We start from the raw sequence: 20,682 nt of genomic DNA, 5'->3' as shown, positions 1-20,682 counted from the left end.
ATTAACCACATCGCTTTTATATGGCAATGCCCCGTGAGAAATCACAGCCCAAAGTTTAACTAAGTAATGAGAAAGCTACTAGTTATTGTAGATTACGCCAATTTCTTTTTTCTTAATTTAGTAGCCAGAAACTGATTGTCACGGGAAAATTGTTTACAGGGCGTTTTGGCAGCCAACTGAATCCCAAGCTAAAAACATAATAAATGTTCGTACAATCCCACGTCGCCATTCTCACGAACATTGCGCAGGATGGGCTCCTGCATTGTGCGTATATCTGTTTTATTCAAAACTTTGATTCATGGATCTTTTAAGGCTACCTAAACCGGCGCAACTGATAACAAATTAATGAATCGTGCTATCTATTGGGGAGGACCACTTCTTACAGTACAGTTAATCTTTGTTTCTCTTTCTAAGGTGTTTACGTAGAGAACCTATCTGAATACTATGTGAAGTCTCCAGAAGAGATTGGTAGATTATTGAAATCTGGCAAAAAGAAACTGGCCATTGCTGAAACTAAAATGAACAGGCAGTCCAGCAGGTTGGTGTAAAGTCATATTGAACTTAAAAACTCACGGCTTTAAAAAAAAAGCAGTGGTTCAAGCCGGCAAAAGGCTATAAAACCGCCGCAATAGGAATACTGCATTCAACAGTAAACTTTCGTGTCAGACTGGCGGCGTCCCTTGATGTCCGTGATGTAGAAGCGGAGTTTCCGGAACAGCGGGAGTTATTTTTAGCAATTCTTTTCGTGGGACTTCAATACCCGTCCGTAACAACGGGGTGTCCCTAAATTAAAAGTGAGTTGTCCCCAAGACTGTACAGTGGACTGTACAATGGACTTCACAGTGGAGACATTCCTATCACATCATATGTATCCCATATGAATTGCTCTGTTGTTTCAGGTCTCATGCTGTATGTCTCCTCAAGATCGAGAGACTCAGTGTTCCTCGCAGATATGGAGGTTTGTGATATTTTCTGTGCCTTTTTGTATGTTGTTTCATGAGTGAATTTCCACTTTATTGTTTCGTCTCGCCTCGTTTTTGTTTGCGTTAACAATATTAACGTTTATGAATGAATAAATCACGTGTTAGTTAAAGTCATGCAGTTACTCACTCATTCCACCGACTTTAAATTAGGTTATTCAAAAGGAGGTTAAGCTCTCTTTCTGCTTGACCCAATCAAATAATCATTTATTTCTCGATTACTTCCATCCGCTCTTCAGTTGTAGGCAACGGACTCCGTTCTTCGAGAAACTCATGGCTTATGCCATCTGTTGGTCTTGCTATTGATTTGTAGGCGTGACAGGCCCATTTAGTAATTTATATTTGCGTCATACTATGTCTCATTGTTGGTTTGTAGGCATAACAGACTCATTCAGCAGTTACGAGTCTTATTACATGTCCGGCACTTCCGACGCTGAGTATTCAAGCGATAGCGGCTCCATGGAAGCCTTTGGTCCTTACCATTACGATGTAAGCCACATTGATTGGTTGCCTTTCTCTCTGTACCTATAAGTGAAGATTACTTTGATAAAAGCCTCGTTATCTCTTGATAAAAGGGTAGACTAGACAAGGGAAGGGAAGAGGAGAGGGAGGTTGGAGGAGAGGTGGGAAAGTGGAGGAGAGGGGAGGGGAGGGGAGAGAAGAGGAGTACAATGAAGAGAGGAGAGGAGAGCTGGAGGGGAACGGAGGAGGGGGAGGGGAGAGTAGAGGACAGAAGAGGAGAGGAGAGGAGAAGAGAAAATAGACACACTCTTAAAGGGGAAGTATCATGTAAATTTGCTGTCATTTCAAAACCCAAAAATGTTTGTCTGTCAGCAGAAACAACGAAATAATTGTTAAGTTTGTTACAAATTATCACCCCAGTGCAATAAACTGTCGATTAGTGCCTCCGGCCAGAGACAGAGTAGGTCGGTATTGATTGAAACTTGAAAAATGTTAGGCTAATGTTTTTCAAGTTCTCGCATTTTTGTTTCCAAAATGCGCTAGAACAGATCACGAGTTGTTCCTTTCAAGAATTGAGTTGATTTCTTTCCTCTTGTCATTCTAGAATTATTTGGCAGCTGATTGAAGGTCTTATTTCATCATTTTTAACCAAAGATATCAAAAACCCCATGATACTTCCCCTTTAATACCGGACCACTGTTTGTTTCTATTTGTTTTATTTGTTAACTTTCTATTTCACCTTTACGACAATTATTTAGGAAGACGAAGAAATGTTGCAAAGGATAACGTCTCAAACTCGTGGTCTGGCCGCAGTGAGAGGAAAACTTTATGTGTACGTTTTTGTTGGTTATTTTTAGCTAACCACGTTGACTGACTCTAGCTCTTCAACTGTTTGATTGCCTTTTGTTTACAACCTTGAATCATTCAACCGTTGGACAAATAACAATAACAATGTGATATCTCAGTTATTTTCAGCTGGATGTCTGCCTAACAAGATGCCTGCTATACTGGCATTACGCGAGATGCTGGGGCTGATTCATTTATTCCAACTGTATGCTTCGCCGATTGATAAAACTATCCTTGCTAATGGAATAGTTTGAGTCACGACGATCGCGTTACGTTGTTTTCCGTGTGTTACGCGACTCAGACTATCAGCGGAAATTTGTGGAATTCCATTACGATAACGTAAGCTTCTCAATGACCTCTTTTCAGTCTCGCGTCGTGGTCTAAGACTGTCAAACAAAGCACGATTCCTTCACTAAGAACTCACCAATTTCCACCGTTTTACGTGTCGGGTGCTTCTTAGAAGTTATTCTTTCGATTTACGGCTTCAAAATGGTGAAATTTCCCTTTGAAAACGGCACACTTGAGTCCAGAACATGTTAAAACAATATGGCGCGACTTAATCCGTCTTTAATAAATATATCAAATGATGCATTGACGTCACACAGGTAGGGGTGAGTGGGTCCCCTCCCTCGCAATATAAGCGACAAGAATGGATTTTGATTGGCCTGCTTTTGTTGAAGACAATCAAAACAATACATCCCGAGTAGGAGAGGGGAGAGTTTAATGAACAAGATGCCTGCTATACTGGCATTACGCGAGATGCTGGGGCTGATTCATTTATTCCAACTGTATGCTTCGCCGATTGATAAAACTATCCTTGCTAATGGAATAGTTTGAGTCACGACGATCGCGTTACGTTGTTTTCCGTGTGTTACGCGACTCAGACTATCAGCGGAAATTTGTGGAATTCCATTACGATAACGTAAGCTTCTCAATGACCTCTTTTCAGTCTCGCGTCGTGGTCTAAGACTGTCAAACAAAGCACGATTCCTTCACTAAGAACTCACCAATTTCCACCGTTTTACGTGTCGGGTGCTTCTTAGAAGTTATTCTTTCGATTTACGGCTTCAAAATGGTGAAATTTCCCTTTGAAAACGGCACACTTGAGTCCAGAACATGTTAAAACAATATGGCGCGACTTAATCCGTCTTTAATAAATATATCAAATGATGCATTGACGTCACACAGGTAGGGGTGAGTGGGTCCCCTCCCTCGCAATATAAGCGACAAGAATGGATTTTGATTGGCCTGCTTTTGTTGAAGACAATCAAAACAATACATCCCGAGTAGGAGAGGGGAGAGTTTAATGAACAAGATGCCTGCTTTACTGGCATTACGCGAGATGCTGGGGCTGATTCATTTATTCCAACTGTATGCTTCGCCGATTGATAAAACTATCCTTGCTAATGGAATAGTTTGAGTCACGACGATCGCGTTACGTTGTTTTCCGTGTGTTACGCGACTCAGACTATCAGCGGAAATTTGTCAAATTCCATTACGATAACGTAAGCTTCTCAATGACCTCTTTTCAGTCTCGCGTCGTGGTCTAAGACTGTCGAACAAAGCACGATTCCTTCACTAAGAACTCACCAATTTCCACCGTTTTACGTGTCGGGTGCTTCTTAGAAGTTATTCTTTCGATTTGCCGCTTCAAAATGGTGAAATTTCCCTTTGAAAACGGCACACTTGAGTCCAGAACATGTTAAAACAATATGGCGCGACTTAATCCGTCTTTAATAAATATATCAAATGATGCATTGACGTCACACAGGTAGGGGTGAGTGGGTCCCCTCCCTCGCAATATAAGCGACAAGAATGGATTTTGATTGGCCTGCTTTTGTTGAAGACAATCAAAACAATACATCCCGAGTAGGAGAGGGGAGAGTTTAATGAATAAATTAATGTACCGATTTGTGTATACGACGAAGAAAAAAAAAAAGAAATCGACCCGTTTTTAGACACGGTATGCCCCTTCAGGGCATCCCGCGTAATAAATTAATGTACCGATTTGTGTATACGACGAAGAAAAAAAAAAAGAAATCGACCCGTTTTAAGACACGGTATGCCCCCTCAGGGCATCCCGCGTAATAAATTAATGTACCGATTTGTGTATACGACGAAGAAAAAAAAAAAGAAATCGACCCGTTTTAAGACACGGTATGCCCCCTCAGGGCATCCCGCGTAAAAATTGGGAAGTTGCCAGCAAAAATATCGTGAGAAGCCGCAAAATTTCAAAATGGCTGAAAGCAAGGAATATATAGCATGGATAAGGAATGATATTTAATCACTGAGTTCGATTGATGAGTGATGAATCAAGAAGGGCGCCACCGTCTAATCAGTGTTCATCGATTACCACTGCATGATAATCTGATATTATATGACCACCATCACTAATTATACAAGCGGCCACAAACGGATCAAAAAGTTATTGATTACTAATCGATGTCATTGGTAATTGCATGTAGGTTTTGCGACGCTGTATTCTCTAAACACGAAATAATTTGAAGTTGTTTAATTCTTTCTTTTAATTTAACCTGAAAAATACATTGTAACTTTGATTTGTGTAAGTGTGTAGAAGTAACTTTTCTACGGTCTCTCGAAAAATATATACATATACTTTTCAATATTCAAGGGGAGTTTTTATTTTTAATGCTGTCCTCAAAGTTAGAAGTTTCAAATCAGTTTTTTCTTTGAAAGTATTTATTTAGCGTCTTGTTTTGAACTTAGCGTTAGGCGGACAAAGAGATTTTAAATAAAGGATTTGAGATATGACTTATCATTGGCCCATACATACAAGGTCTATGCTCTTCTGAGAAGCCGCCAGTTACTTCTAGGACGATATATTAGTCTTGAAAAAAAATATTATTGCGTATTTTGGCGCCAAAAGTGAGTGATGCCCATTCAATTATCACGACGATGATCCTATATCTGTATCAATCATCAGTTTATCAGTTCGCCCATAAGTCTCGTCTTTAAAAAAATGTAGGTGTAGTAGACAAAATACCGCTTTATCAATAAGCATCGATTTCCTGGTGCGTCACTACATTTGTTAATATAAAATTTTCTCAAATCAATACCTCTTGTACTTGTACAATATCCATCCCTCTGCTGGAGGTGTGATAGTAGCTGTGACGCTGCTGTTCTCGGAAATTGATCACGATTGTATTATTTTTTTTAAGCTCACTGACAGTGACGAGTTTTATTACTCTAGATTTTGTGATCATTTGAACTCGATACACCCGATCGAGAAGACACGTTTGATTTGCTAGAATTCCTGAAAATTTCATCAGTTCACTCTGGTTGACTAGCCACTTGTCTTTTCCTCGCGCAGATGTGATTTGGCGGGAAGCGAGCGGGTCAAAAAAACAAAGGCTGAGGGTGAACGACTGCAGGAAGCTCAGAGTATCAATTCCTCTCTTCTGGAGCTTGGGTATGTACACAGCTGTATTACGGCTCAGCATTGATCTTTTGCTTGCCATAAATAACGTAAGGATCAATTAATTGGAGTCACCCTACGGTTAAAAGAGCCCAAGTAAAGCGTTACTTGCGACTCCCGCTAAATTCATTTGAAATTAGAGGGACAAAAAATTTGAACTGAGAGGAAATGTCACAAACAACGGGCAATGGCCTTTCAAGGCAAAATTAATTACTAATAACCCTTCCGTTTGGTTCAATTATTCACAACTTAATAACATTTGTTCATGTATCATTGATATGCCAAACAGACGAATTCGCGGTTTTAGATTTACTAAAAAAATTATCGGCTGATTCTTTCACTATTATAATCATACGTGGCGGCACGTTCCGTGTTGTTTTACGCGACTGGGGAACTTTTCCGTCTTGTTATGTTTTCTTTTTCTTTTTTTTCTTTTTTAATCGTCACAGTATCTGAATGTTTCTGATTTGTTTAAGTTGGTTTAACACAACGCCTGATCGCTATGGAAGAGCCAAAGTTTGACGATATCAGCCACCAATATATTGAAAGCGCAACCAGCGAGAAACAAACATACGGCAAACACCAAATTAAATTCCCACGGAATTTCTATACCTTGTAAATTGTAATCCATATAAATGTTATCTGTGGCGGGATTATCAAGGCTAAAAAAATACAAGTTATCTTGTGTACTCAGCAAACTTATAGCAATAGACATAACTCAACTTAGTGATCAAAAGAGCAATTCTTCTCAAAGGAACTCGGTCTTTCCTTGTGACCCTACAACGATATTTCAGAACATAAAAACGTTGAAAATAGCTGGCGAAAAAGGTTGAATACTCTAACGAAAAGTACTTTATTTAGTTCAGTGTATGGTCTCTTTCCAGCAACTTCCAAAATGCAATTTGGGATCTTTTTATATATATACTGTATATACTATCTGTTAAACCTGCTAATGAAACGCAACTCTATAAAATCATATTGCTTGTCTGATAACAGTTATCTATAGCATGACCTCAGTTATGATTTTCTAGACGACACTGTTAGAGTTATAAAGGGCAGACTTAAGAAAAAGCAATTTTGTCAACAAAAAAGAACGAAAAGAAGAATTGTTTTCATTCTTTACTCTCTCGAATGATAAAAGGCAGGAAGCGCTAAGTGAAAATATGTTCTCGCCTTCAACTTGAATCGTTCTGACGAAAGATCAATCTTTTTCAGGAATGTAATTCAGGCATTAGCTGAAGGAAACAGACGGCATATACCGTACAGAAATTCAACTTTAACCAGGTTGCTAAAAGACGGACTCGACGGAAACTCAAGAACCAGCTTAATTGTAAGTGAACGTTTAGATTGGTGTTATTCTGGATGATCCATCTTAAAATTTCTGCTAACCCCACCACTGATTAATTAACAACTGGATATCAGCTCGAGACTTTTATCGCGTGATATTCGGATGTAGACGCAGTCCGAATTATGACTATCATGTAGGAATCGAGAGTGAGTAGGTAACTGTTTTAGTATAAATCGTGTTATTTTAAACAAAGCATCTTTTCGCTACGTACTATCTTAACAGCACATATAGTAAACATTGCCAATCATCTCTCGCCTTGTCGTCCCTGCCTGGCGTGCGACTCGTCAGAAACAGGCGAGAGAATTATGATTACATTTACGGCAAACAGCGCCAATGACCACGTGACCATGTACATCCTTCATTTGCCACTCGCTGTTTTCAGTTTCTGAGTAGTCAGTTTGAATTAGCATCAAAGTTCAAAATTATTTTGCACTGCTCTCGTAATTTTTTTCAAGGAAACATAAACGCGAATCTCACGTTTGCCGTTTCCCGTAAACGTAATTCTTAATCTCTCTAGTATCTCGCTCATCTCGGTGTCCACGCGAAGTCAGGGACCGGAGCGAGTGTTATTCTGTGACGTCACGGCGCGAAGGTAGGGTCCATGTCCAGGCCTAAGACACCAGGAAACGTCTAGCAACTACGCTGGCCAACCAGATTCTTGATAGCAAGCTAGTCTATTTATCCAAAACATAGAAAGCAACAGACACTGGAAAGTGGAATAAAGCAAGAAAATAAGAATGGGAAAATATGTTAAATTATATTTTAGCGGTAACATCAAAGTTGCATGCGTCTTTCTTCGTTAGGTCTGTGTTTCTCCTTCTTTTCGCGATGTCAACGAGACTCTTTGTAGCCTGAAGTTTGGTCTGCGAGCCATGAAAGTTCATAACGTGGCACAAATTAACGTGGAGGTAAGTTACAAACTAACTCAACAGAAAATGCGTCATGTAAAAATCACAGGTAAATGGCGGCCATTCTGTCTTAGCTATAAGGCGAATTAATAGGCCTTATCACGGTTTTCGACGCCATTTTGAAAGCGTCCAGTCGTGTTTTGAACTTTCCATACATTTGTCTGTATAGCGAACCAGCCGTGAACTGCTACTAAAAATAGTTTGCGGGAAAAATACAGGGAAATGTATGGAAAGTTCAAAAAACGACTGAACGCTTTTTGTCACAGCTACATCCCTCCAATTTTGTTCTTATAATCCTTTTCCTAGTGCCAAAAGTTTCCAATTCATGAATTTTTCAGAAGCGATGTTTTATAAAAATTATTTGACATCGGATTTCCATACAAACACTGTTATTTCAAGCTTGTTTGCCTACCCGTCAAAATGGCGTCTAAAACCGTGATAAGGCCTATTGTCATCTCTTTTTTGTTCCATGGCCATTAACATATATCTATACTCATATTAGAAACTTAATGACTTTATGGCGACGCTGAAGTATCACCGTACATGACAGATAATTTGTCAAGTTAATTATATATTATTCTTTTGGAAATTATTTTGTAATTTGGTATTTCATTTAAAGTTTAGTCCACTGATAGTAAATCCCTTTATATAAAACAACATTAAAATTATTTTTATGCAGGCAATGTTTCCCCTTTGGATTCGCAATAAAATTTTGCAGCTACCGGTTCATAGTCTTCACATACAATAAAATTGCCTGATCTGCATTGTCTATTTAATTTATCTTGCACCAAAAACCCATTGACATGTATTTGTGTCATGCATGATATAAACTTAATGACTTTTTGGCGACACTAAAGTACCGTACGTGACTGATGATTTGTCAAGCTAAACATGTATCATTCTTTTGGAATATTAACGAGGCAATGTCACGACGATTTTGCTGTTTTCTAATCGGCAAAACTACTCACTGAACATATGACAAAGAACCGTTTTGCTAACTCTGATGAAATTGCTCTTGGAGCACTGGGAAGATATTTCTCCAAGGACGAACTAACTATAATCAGTTTTTAGCGACTTCTCTAAAAAACACAGAAAGAACTTTTTTTCAAGTTGCAATCCATTTTATCCTACCCGAAAACCACATCCAAACGTAATTAATACTAGTTTCTGTATGTGCACTAACTAGTAGGATTATTTTGAATAAAACTGAACTGTTATTTTAGCGATTCCGTCGATTTAAATATGGTTTTTGGCCATTCAAAGTGATACTAAAATAGGTGACACTGCCCTTTAAACTCTACAACTAATTAATTGATTGTATACGATGTTTATCGCGTGCCAGTAACATGAATGATGAAAGACCATTGCACTTATGTACCCAACATATTGTTGCTTTCGGCTTGAAAGGGATTCGAACCCATGACCTCTGTAATGTTGCTGCTGTAGTTCTCAAGACGATGAAAAAATGAATATAAAATATATGAAAGGTAATGCCCTTCGATCGTCTTTCATCTAGAAAATCTTTCAGTTCGAATTCATATAATTATAATGCAGCTACAGTCGACTCCCAATAACTCGAACCCTCGCTAACTCGAACCTCGCGCTAACTTGAACCAATTTTCCTTTCCCTTCAGGTCATTTTCTGTATAATTTCACCCTCGATAACTCGAACGTTTTTCAATTTCCCTTGAAGGTTCGAGTTATCGGGAGTCGACTGTATTTCATATACATTTATTTAACAGAAACATGAATACTAGTAGCTTATATAACCAACATTTCCAATGATTTTTTCTCTTTCATCCGTTGATGTATATGTTTCTCTCTATTGTATTGACACAAGAATAGCTGAAGCGTGCAAAAAAAGCCAAAAATAGCCAAATAATGATAAACGTATTCCTGAAGGACAATTCAAAGCTTTTATTTGACGTACGGAGTCAGTAGGAGCTTAATCAACGTACGTGTAGTTCATATCTGAGAATCAGTGCTGATAACTTTTGACCATTTGCCTTTCCAAGTATAGCCTACAGGGAAACGTTTATCATGACAAACGATCGTTTAAAAAAGAAATAAAAATGATAGCAACTGATAATGGAAGTCACGAACGTGATTTGGCATGGAAATTGACGCACCGTTTTTCGGCGTTCCAGGGCAGTTTTAATAGCTCTTATCTTCCCAGTAAGTCCTCTGCTCCTTCCCAAACGACGGAGCTTGCACAAGCTAGCCTTAAAAAATTGCAAAACTATTGTTTTTATTTGAATTTTTCACTACATTGTTTATCGCGAACAAAACAACAATCAATACTTAGCCAAAATGAGATTATTGCTCCAAGCCATAAAAATTTGCGAAAATACAAATTGTCTTTTTTAAACTTTTCACTGAAAAAAATCCAACAATCAACACCCGGTAAAAATAAGATACAAAGGAGATAAAATTGCAGTGCAAAGGCTCTTTAGTTTTTCACAATTAATTTGGCAAATTTGGTATTCGAGCTACACAGTGAAAATCATATATTGCTTTCCTGCGACAATATTGGCCTACGAATATCCCTTTTGTTTTCAAACAGATTTATCGATAAAGAATGCTTTGGCTCTCCACGCCCTGTACAAACACTTTGTGGTTACATTACGGTTTCCTTTGTAAATCGTCAGCTACTCAGACATGTTTTTTGAATGAGCAATAACTATAGTTTTAATTGTGTTAAAAAAAAAACTCCAGACGTTTTAAACAGACTCCAGTTTCCGACCGGATGAAACGATGACATTTTGAAATTCAAAGAAAATTGTCTTCGCTGTGATATAAATACCCTTCCTGCACGACGAAAAAAAATCTGAAACACAGGTAAATCATTTTTCATTATCTTATAAATATAAAGTGTACAGGCTCCATGTGTTCCCACTGTTCTTACTCGTATTATCTCCCGATAGGACACGAGCTACCAACCAATTGATAAGCTGCGAGCAAAATGTTTATTTGACCACCGTATTTATTTTACCGAAGCAGTCCCGTTGTCACCCAGGAGGTTGTCTTGTATGCCGGTTTGTGGAATGCATCTAGATCCAGTTGTAATCTCTCAGTTATGCTTACCAAAGAAATACAAAGTTATATAGTGGAAAAACAATAACTAGGCTACAAGTGACAGGTCTCTGGAGGTTACCAGTGTTCATAGCATAGTTGTTCTTCATACATTGGAAATGTTGTGATGCATACGGATCGACTATTCATTAACTAAATTAATTTAAAAAAATGAAACCTCTTTTTTCGTACAAATACTTTCTTTTTGCATTTTCCTTAGTATTAAATAGTTGCTACCAGAGGGTCGTCCAATCAGTTTCTCCAGCTCTATTCAATGGTTGAGAGTGATTGGTTATTTTTGTCTGTTATTTTATTTTTTGCACTCAAGGTAGTCGTGGCATCTAAGATTTACTGTCATGGTAACACAAGAAAATCTTAGCTAATTAAGAGTTAATGTTTCATTATGCAGAGTCCTCGATAGAAATACCGAGCAAATCGATTTTATTTTAATTCAGCCTTTGACCCTTTTGCTGAAGATTGAGAAAAGCCGGTTCGAACTATTTGATAAATGCTCAGTGATATATGTAACGTGTGCGCCAGAGAATTAAGTACTTAAAAATAGCTTCTCGTAATTTGTTCTAAGACAAGCAAAATTTGGGGCCATACTTTAAGTTGTGCGCAAAGTTTAGCTTCTAGAATATAAATATTACAGGTGGTACTGATACAGTCGCCTCGTCCGACGGAAACTATATCAGACCTTTCGGAGAGATCGAGCGAGAGGTAATTTCTGTCAAAGTCTTTTAGTAAGTGCAGCTGTAAGTGTATTGTTTACGAAATTAACTGCACGCGTAATTTATTATAATTCTAGTATTAGAATTTAAAAGAGGGTATTCAAGTTTGCATAGAGTTATTTTTGCCGGTATGGAAAAAATCGCAAAATCTCTGTAAATGTGGCTTCAAAGGGGTGTTTTGCCAAACCAGAGAAAAAAATCCCTGTTATGCACAAACGAGGTATGCATAAATCGACGTTGTTAGCAGTTACATTGTTTGATCGTCGCCTAGTTAAAATTTATTCATTTGTGAGAAGTAATCATTTACTTTATTAAATGCATGTGCTTCATCTGTCGTCCCCAATGTTTTGAGCTCCGCACTCAACTGACGACTACCTGATGGAATGTGTTTTCATCAGATCAAATCACCGGTCTCTTTTTTTACGTTCCTAAAGCGGAAGATTCAAGAATGTGTTGGTTTGTCACCGACGGCAAAAAAACACTTGCTAGATTCCTGCAAACTTCCCAAGAGTAAGTTGCTAGCTACTGGGTAGCCTCCAAATCTATCGATGTCTTCCTTGTAAGTTAAATTCCTCCACTGTTTTCCGCCATAAGACTGACCAACTGACCTTTCTATGTTTATCAAAACAAGCGGATTGCAAACCCGAATTGCAAATATTTTTGACAGCTAGGCGTCAAGTGCAAGTGGCCTGCATTTTTATTATCTGTAAAAACATATGGTGTACTGTTGCAACCTTTCTGTTGCACACACCGCAGAAACAACAATGTTGAAAACTTGTTCTGTTATGATGTGTTTGTGTAACATCATTACGGTTCTTCCTTGCAGATTGACTTTGAGAAAATGGCCAAACAGCTCAGTGAAACTTTAGAAAGAAAAGGTAGGTAAACGATTTGAATTTGCTGCAACATACACTGGCTCATAATGTGGTTAATGCTTCCAAGGTTTGTCGCAAAATCAGAGTCGTAGCTTCGATGTGAATGCGTTTGAATATTTCACCAGCCGAGTATTTCGGCTATTTGTTCCTTGAAGGCGCAATTACGTTTTTGAATGGGGGTTTAAAGTGCATTATTTGTTAATCTGATTTGAATATGTTGCGGTTTGGTCGCACGGGGACCGTATTCACGAACCCAAGGGGTCGTTTATTCCTTGCATTTTGTATTAAATTTGTAATTTACGGTGCCGACGCGCTGAAGAAAGGAACAACAGAAAATAAGATAGGGTTAAATGTTGTTTTATGCAAACATCGTTTATAACCCACGCCGGGAGCTTTTGTGTGTAGTGTTGCTTAAAAAATAAACACAACACACCGCTTCACTCAGCGGTGTTAGACTGCACTGTGCAAAGCTTGACGACCGCTAGCGCTTCAACGATCTTGTGGGTAGCAAAATACACTCTTTTATCTTGGTACATGGTTTATCGAATGCTCCCGCTGTCAGGTTGAATTTCTCTTGACCTTAACTATTAAAGGAAGAATGTTACTAAACCACAGCTTGCAAGAATTAAAAATAGTATTGTAGGTCAACCGGGTGTCATACCTTAGCTTCCTATCTCCCTGTTTGTGGCTAGGATGTCATCGCCTGCGGTTCTTATGTCGCTTGTAATATTCTTGCCAAAGCCTTCCTCGGCGTTCTTTGTAGCTGTTTGTTTCATAATTAAATCCCACTTTGTTATGTTAAATAGTATTCTCTAGAAAGCAAGTACCGTTCAATTTATCTTAGTTGTCTTGACCCAGCATGTCGTTCTTCATTTCGCGGTTAATTACGGTTAATTTCATCTCTTATTAACTTGTCACTGACTTGTTAATTACTTTCGTTTCATCCATGACCGAGTGTCTATGAATATCCATGGGCACTATTCATAATCTGGCCATTTCCTCTGGCCTGGTACGAAGTATGGGGCGACATCGGTGTTAAAATATCTAAATAATTGTTACTGGGGTTTCCTCAGAAACTCGATACTCGCCCGCATATTTTACGATGTGCTCTCGAAGATTCTTTCCTCATTGAAAGCAATTTTGGAAATCCCAAGTTTTTTAGTGTTTTTCCACTGTAAGCGTATCAAGCGACTCTCGCTGCGCAGTACATGGAGTGTTGATCACTCGGTTACAGCCTGGGCACTACTTAGTGCGGTGATGTCACAAAATAAATCATGGACGACACGTCACAATATGGATATCAACGTCATCATCGATGAGGACCTTAATGAAGCCGGCTACGAGAATTTTTGCAAAACGGAACGCACACGACGCTGAATTTTTCTTATTATTTTATTTTTTCATTCATTTTGTTTGTTTGTTTGTTTGTTTGTTTGATAACTTGAGCACTTTTCCAACATATTAAGTTGCTAGATAGTTCTACCACGTTGTACAAGTTTTAACGAAGTGGAATAATCGCGAAGAAGTTGAAAGAACGCAAATTCACATTTTCAAGTGGTGCTTTTTTTAAGGTCGTTTAACCCTCTTAATCTGGAGGTGCATGTGTACTTCTCTGGTCAATCTACTCCTCAAAACTCTAGATCCCCAAAACCCTATAACAGACCAAAATATGAATACTCCATGTGCTATATTTCAGTCAGTTAAGAAGCAGTGTTCATGATGACGTATAGTATTTAGCAAAGTATGGCCAGACGCCTGCGTTTATCGCAAGACTGAAGTGATGAAAGCAAATAATGTAAACTAAAGAGACAAACTGGCGGCCGAAAGAAACTCAAAGCTGTATCAAAATGCCAATTCTGATGATCAGCTTTAATCCACTGTACTGCGAAATCAGATTTAATTAATTGTAATCCACAATCTATCCTTGTAATCACGCCCTTTTTCCCCAAAATTCTTCTTCACTTTTGTTCGAAGTAGAATTATTTTTATCCAATTAATTGTATACTTGGTGGAATTTTGCAATTCCCCTTGAAATTAGACAGAAAAAAGACCGTAATAAGCCTATCAGTCAGTCCTATCACGAATCTTGGGGCGTGATTCGAATCTAATCTCAATATGCTTAGTCACAGAAATAAGATTCGCAGTTCTTTGTAATATACGCAGAAATTATTAGAAAATATCTGTGTCGCCAGACTACAGAATTGTCGGTTCAGGTTATCATTACCAGTGGTACTCCCCTGTATCAGCCATATAAGTATGTAACGAATGCCCCAAAGGGTATGGGACTTTAGCCATTTTGGTCTGAAAACGGGCATAGATTTTGACCATTATGGTTTTAAATCGGGTATGGTTTTCAAGGAAATCACGAGAAGGTATAAACGTATTTGTCTTTTCAACTCCAAATGAATAGTAAAGAAAGAGAAGGATCTAAAATATATCATTCGAGCTGGATTTCCAGGTCAGTGAATTTTACTAATTGTTGACTTCGGCAATGATGCAAAGCTTGATTACGCTACAACAAAGGCTGAGAACGGTCATAGATTTTAGAGGCCAGTTCTGAAAACGGGTGTGGAAAATGGCATATTTTGGTCTGAAATAGGGTCAGGATTTGGAGAACCGGGCGGCACACCCCTACTGAAATTCCTAGGAGTATCCCCCGGGGGGTCATATGGCCTTCCCTGGTACTCATCTTGCTTAGTTACAGCGTGTACAGAACATTTCTGCCCGACTTGTTACAAGCTGCAGTCCACGCGAGTTTTTGTTTAAACACTCTACGTTGGTTACCAATCTCTTGTCGCGTTTGATTTAGGATTTATTGCCTTCATGGCTTATGACAAAAATATTTAACTGATTTATTGTCTCTTGCAAAACAATATGTAGAAACAGTCTTTCAATGTAGCGGTGGAAGTGTGTCACTAGAAGAGCGGGCACTTCAGTCTGCCGCCCCTAAGCTTTGGAATAAGCTTCCCAGTGGAATGAGAAACGTTGACAGAATTGAGGCATTTAAAAGCAGAGCTCCAAATGCACTTCTATAAACAAGCTTTTGCTTAACTGTGGAGTGTTTGTTTATTTGTAAACAAATAGATCTATGGAGTATTTTTTTTAATAGTTCATTTATTTTAGTTGTATTATTTTCGGTATTTTTCGTTGTTTAGGTTAATTTATAAAGCGCACACGAACATAAACAGATGTAATATGCGCTCTAGAAAATCATTTATTATCCTACGTTTCTTGAGGAAATAAGCTAAAATGTGTGCCCAAGGTGTGAAATGCACCCTCGAGCAGCAAACAATAGAACAAAGACCTCAAGGGCCTGGGTAGAGAATTGTGTGACCTTAGTCACGGATTTACACTGGGAATCCCAACAGCTGAACTGAATCACACTGCTGCAGACTTGAGTCGCTCCACAAATGGTTTTTTCTTGTCATAATGCGGTTTAGTATCGTACAAAGGATTGAATTTAATAAAACGATTGAGCGTTGTGGATCTTCGGATTCGACAAAATACTTGAAATTTTTGGACAGCTTAGGGTGTGGCGGAAGATTATAAGATAATGAAACAATAACCTTCATTCCATGGATAGGAACGGATCACACAGAAGATCATGAGTATTATATCATTGATGCTAACAGTAGACATTTTCATGTTAGTGGTCTACATGAAATATCTAAATTACAACTAACCATTCTGCTGCCAATATGCGATCCACAGGATCTTACATGTGGTCAAAGTGGTAATTCTCATTACCTATGCGTTTCTTTCCCATTATGTTTCTTATGAGAATGCAGAAGCTCGTCACTAGGGATTCGGAAAGCATAACTAAAGCCTGAGTTCGGTGAGTTGAGTTAATGACTTGATCGCGTGTGCCGGATTATACCTGGCTCTGATATGTGATGAATGTACTCGGCATTAAACCCGTTAGTCCACCTTTTTTCTCATGTCACGTTCAGTTCACCTATAGCTACCATAGCTAATTATGTCCGAAGTCCAGAAACAAATAGCAATATTGTTTTTTGTTTTTGTTTTGTTTTTCTCAGTGTTTCGTCAATCTCTCCAACGTTTTCAGTTTTCTTCGAATTTCTTCAGTACGCCTTATCAGAAGTGAAGTCTTCATTGCGTAGAGAAATCTTCTTTAAAATGGCAGCTGTTCAAAAACGCATATTTCAAGAATTTTTCGAGTTTTTTTATCGGGAAGTTAAAAAACTATAAGTATAGCCAATTGCGGACACCGGTCAGTCGCGCGATTGTCTTGCAACAGCCAAACCACAGAGGCGTTGAGGATTTCCTCAACATAGTTATGCTGCATTAAAACCTACAACCGCACTGCGATTTATATGTTTCCTTCCTTTACTTTAAGAGCCACGTATTTCCTCTCTTTTGAAAGCGCAATAGATTAATTTTTACTTTGCGGTTCAAAGACACTGTATCCACTCGTTGTTGAAGAGATAAAAAATAAGCTCCTCACCACAAAATTTTAAAAAAAATTCAAAGACCATACGCCCTTAAAAGGGCTTAGGGCACGCTAATGTTCGTTAGCCGTGGTTATCGGTTTCAAGTAAGAGTTAATAATTTATATGAAATCAATCTATGACATCTTAGCTCATAACTACCAAACAATATTTTTGATCTTGTCTTGGCAAATGAATTGGGATATAACCTGCATATTCCTTGATCCTGTCCAGTTGTATTCATCAGTGCTACTTCGATCAGGGTTTAAAGAAAACTTAGTGCTTTATACAGTTCATATTTACCTTAAGTTTTACTTTAGTACTTAGGGGTTTCTGTATTGCGACCCTGGCCTTAAACTGTCCCAGAATAAAACCCTTGAGTCGTGTGTTCTATATTTAGAGTCTGTAGATGAAATTCTATAGTATGACATGTATATGAATCCTCTTCAGCAGTACTTTCCTTTGGATCTGCCTACTATGCTCTGTAGTTCAAATTTGTGGGTGACTCGTAAATTGTGGTGCTGTTTGTTATGCTCTACAAGGCGGGTCAAATTTTCGAGTCTGTGGATGAAATCCTAAAGTGCGATCATTCAAACAAATGCTACTGAGCAGTACTTGCCTGTTTTGCTGTTGGTTGGTGAGCTTTTTTCCAGTTTCAAGCTTATTCACTTATTGAGCAAAGAGTTACTGAAGGCCAGTTGATGGATGCAACGACTCAATCACCTAATTAACGACTGTGACCCGTTTAAACACCCTTTACTCCGAAATTGTTTTAAACAATCTTGAAAGCCATGCATTCCACTTATCATAAGCCTTACTCAGCCTAACTGACGCTGACTAGCGATGCCCTGGCCATTATCAGCGCACGGCTTGCACGCATTGCTATGCAAATCATCTTTTTCAAAGTGAGCGGCGAACTCTCAAGCTTTACAACAAGTACTACAACAAATAAGAGAATAACAAGTAATAAGGCAATTGTATTAGAAGATTTATCCTTATGAAAGACCCAGAAATTAAAATCGCGTGCTGAGAACATTTTGCGTTACATGAACATCAGTGAACGCTCAATCGAGATATCAGCGTGACTTTCACATCCCACATAGTCAACAAACTTGTCATAACAAAAGACTATGCGTCCCTCTGTCTTTTCTCAGCTAAAAACAGTTCTTACCTTGTGTTTTCCCAGCATATGGTGCGTCCAACTCATGCCGTTTCCATGCTTGAAAGCTGTCACCTCTCGGAAAATATTCATGAGTTGGGTCTGCACACTTTTCAAGCAAATCAGTTCACGGAAAGCTGATAAATCCTCTTAGCTGTTATCATCCTGTATGAATCACGCAAAAACCATGATCCAATTGGGAAGTAAAGTTTGAGTACGTCCGATTGAATTCTTCTTCATAATTAACATTCTTTCTACAATCTATGCAAACGCAGCAAAGCTAGTTTCTTTTATTCTTAAAGAAAAGGTCAATCGTTTCAAAGCAAATTCCTGTTGGGACCTTTGGTGACCAACTAAGACTCTAAGACACTCGAATCCGATTTTTTGGGGGCTGTGAATTTCTTAACACATACAAGACCATTAACGGCTTAGCTTATCTCTGCGTATTTCCTCAGGCAGGCTTGGTTTACTAACACTTTCTGGCGGCTGTTGTGTGAAGCACATGTATAGTACAACTGCTTCAAAAGCCGTTAAGAGGACGAAAAGAAATGCGCTTATGGACCGTAAACAGCGCACCTTTTTTCAATCTGCACCGTTCCGTCTTCGGAGAAACGAAGATGTTTCTCGTAAAAGTTTTCAAAGGAGTAGATGTGAGACAGCTGGGCAAAGTTATACTCAAGAACACGCAGCGAAAGGTATGACAGCGCGTTTTGAAACACGAACTAGCAACCGATTCTTCAGCGGTATCCATGTTAGACAGGTCCGCGACGTAAAGAAATATTTCACCGCTAATTTTGGGTCCGAAAGGTTGGCCCTGAAATTTTGGTGGGGATTGGGAGGGGGGGGGGGGGGGGGGATTTAAGACCAAACTGTTTGTTCCTCTTTTCAGTCAAACCTTTAGAGTTACGCGTACATTCAGTATAAATATATATCCTACTTGTCCCCACCTCCCCTGCCCCCCCCCCCCCCTCTCCGGAATGTAACGAACAGATTCTCAAGCAGCTCTATACAGTAAAGGTCAAATTCCTTGCTCATCCTGCGAACGTTACAAACGACCCTTTAAGCACAGCTAATACATTAATATTTGCGTGCTTGCGTGGCGACTGTCGGGGAGTTTTGGGATCTTGAGAACGCCTCGGCTCATTTCAGGGAAACGGGAGACAGTGTGCCTACATGTAGTAAAGTTTGTAGGGCGCTGCTCTTTAATCCAGAGGTCCCAGTCTTGGATTTGTTTCATGGTAGCCCCGTTTTCAAATCCACTGCCAGACTATGTAAAAATATTAATTTTAAATGGCCGCATTGGTCGATTTATTTTTGAAGCTTCAGTTTTAATTTTGCTATTTTTAGCGCAGAATGTACAGATTACAACATTAATTATCATGAGCAACCTTCGACCGAACCAAATCCCCAAAACAGGCAACTTTACAGTCCTCACTTTTGAACCTTATATAAGCATCCATGAATATTGCCATAACGCCATGCCATGAATATTGTCAAAAGTCATCATTTTGTTAAGAGTAAATCACAAAGAGCTATAAAGTGCTTTGTGACCTCGTTTGTGGTCATTTTTTTTTATGACCAGTCTCCCTCGAAGTAAAATTTGTTCAGCGTTAACTTCCCTCCGAAGCGATGACTGAGCCATTCCCCAAGTTCTATATGAGCCGGTTGTGTTCAGCCTGTCGGGGCGCGAGGATATTGATGAGGAGCCGCGCGAAGACAAACGCGATATGCGAGCAAATATTAAATAAAGGCGAGGAGAGTGGAAAGAGAAGTCTGTACGCAGTTTTTCTCTCTCTTTCTTTTTTTTTTTTTTTTTTTTTTTTTTCTTTTCAGCTTGCAATATTTTTCCTCGCCTTTATTATTCGGACGTATTGCAATTTTCCTTGTACTGCTCCTCACTATCTAAACGCCGGGAACAGACTAGCGTTGGGCCCATGTGCATGTGCTGACTGCATTTGTATCGTGTGATGTGTTTGTACTTGACCTTCTGCACTGCAGTTATGTCTGTAGAAGCGGGAGACGTAAGTATCACGCTATCACAAAATGATCACGCCTCCGCGCTCCAGATTGTCTCTGTCATCTTTTTTTGATAATGACAATGATATAATAACGACTCCATTTGAGGAAACCTTGGAAACCGCCGCCTCCAGAATTTGATACTTTGTAGACGTGGGGGTGGAAAAAAAGGCTTACATTTATTCTTTAAAGAAATTACTGTATTGTTTACTTTAATGTCTACCTTGCGAGCGTTGATTTGTCAGAGCACTCGGAAAGACTTGTACACAAGGTATCGTTATGGACTGTGATTTTAGATCTTATAATTCCTGCCGGCTGAGTTTTGACTTAAGTTACATTGCATCTATGTATTTGTGTGGCTTTAGCTTCTCCATTTAAGTTTACGTAAATAATTTTATTGA

General features: G+C 38.9%; 1 protein-coding gene across 3 annotated transcripts in view; it reads left to right on the top strand.

The window, feature by feature from the left end:
• LOC146464686 (uncharacterized) overlaps positions 1–20,682 on the top strand; it is a 46,160-nt gene that overhangs the window by 7,516 nt on the left and 17,962 nt on the right. For 2 of the 3 annotated variants that reach the window (XM_085129638.1, XM_085129637.1), the window contains exons 7-14: positions 415–538; positions 900–958; positions 1,357–1,469; positions 2,201–2,274; positions 5,620–5,718; positions 6,940–7,054; positions 7,876–7,980; positions 12,610–12,661. In XM_085129638.1, coding sequence (XP_084985764.1) covers positions 415–538; positions 900–958; positions 1,357–1,469; positions 2,201–2,274; positions 5,620–5,718; positions 6,940–7,054; positions 7,876–7,980; positions 12,610–12,661 — 741 coding nt within the window. Of the gene's footprint in view, positions 1–414; positions 539–899; positions 959–1,356; positions 1,470–2,200; positions 2,275–5,619; positions 5,719–6,939; positions 7,055–7,875; positions 7,981–12,609; positions 12,662–18,767; positions 18,961–20,682 lie in introns of those variants that run through there. The other variant, XM_085129639.1, reaches the window with a different exon arrangement.

Source organism: Pavona decussata, unplaced genomic scaffold (assembly GCF_977016875.1).
Source record: "Pavona decussata unplaced genomic scaffold, jaPavDecu1.1 SCAFFOLD_161, whole genome shotgun sequence".
Taxonomy (NCBI): domain Eukaryota; kingdom Metazoa; phylum Cnidaria; class Anthozoa; order Scleractinia; family Agariciidae; genus Pavona; species Pavona decussata.
The sequence above is the reverse complement of the archived record's forward strand: the minus strand, read 5'-3'. Positions and strand labels throughout refer to the sequence as shown.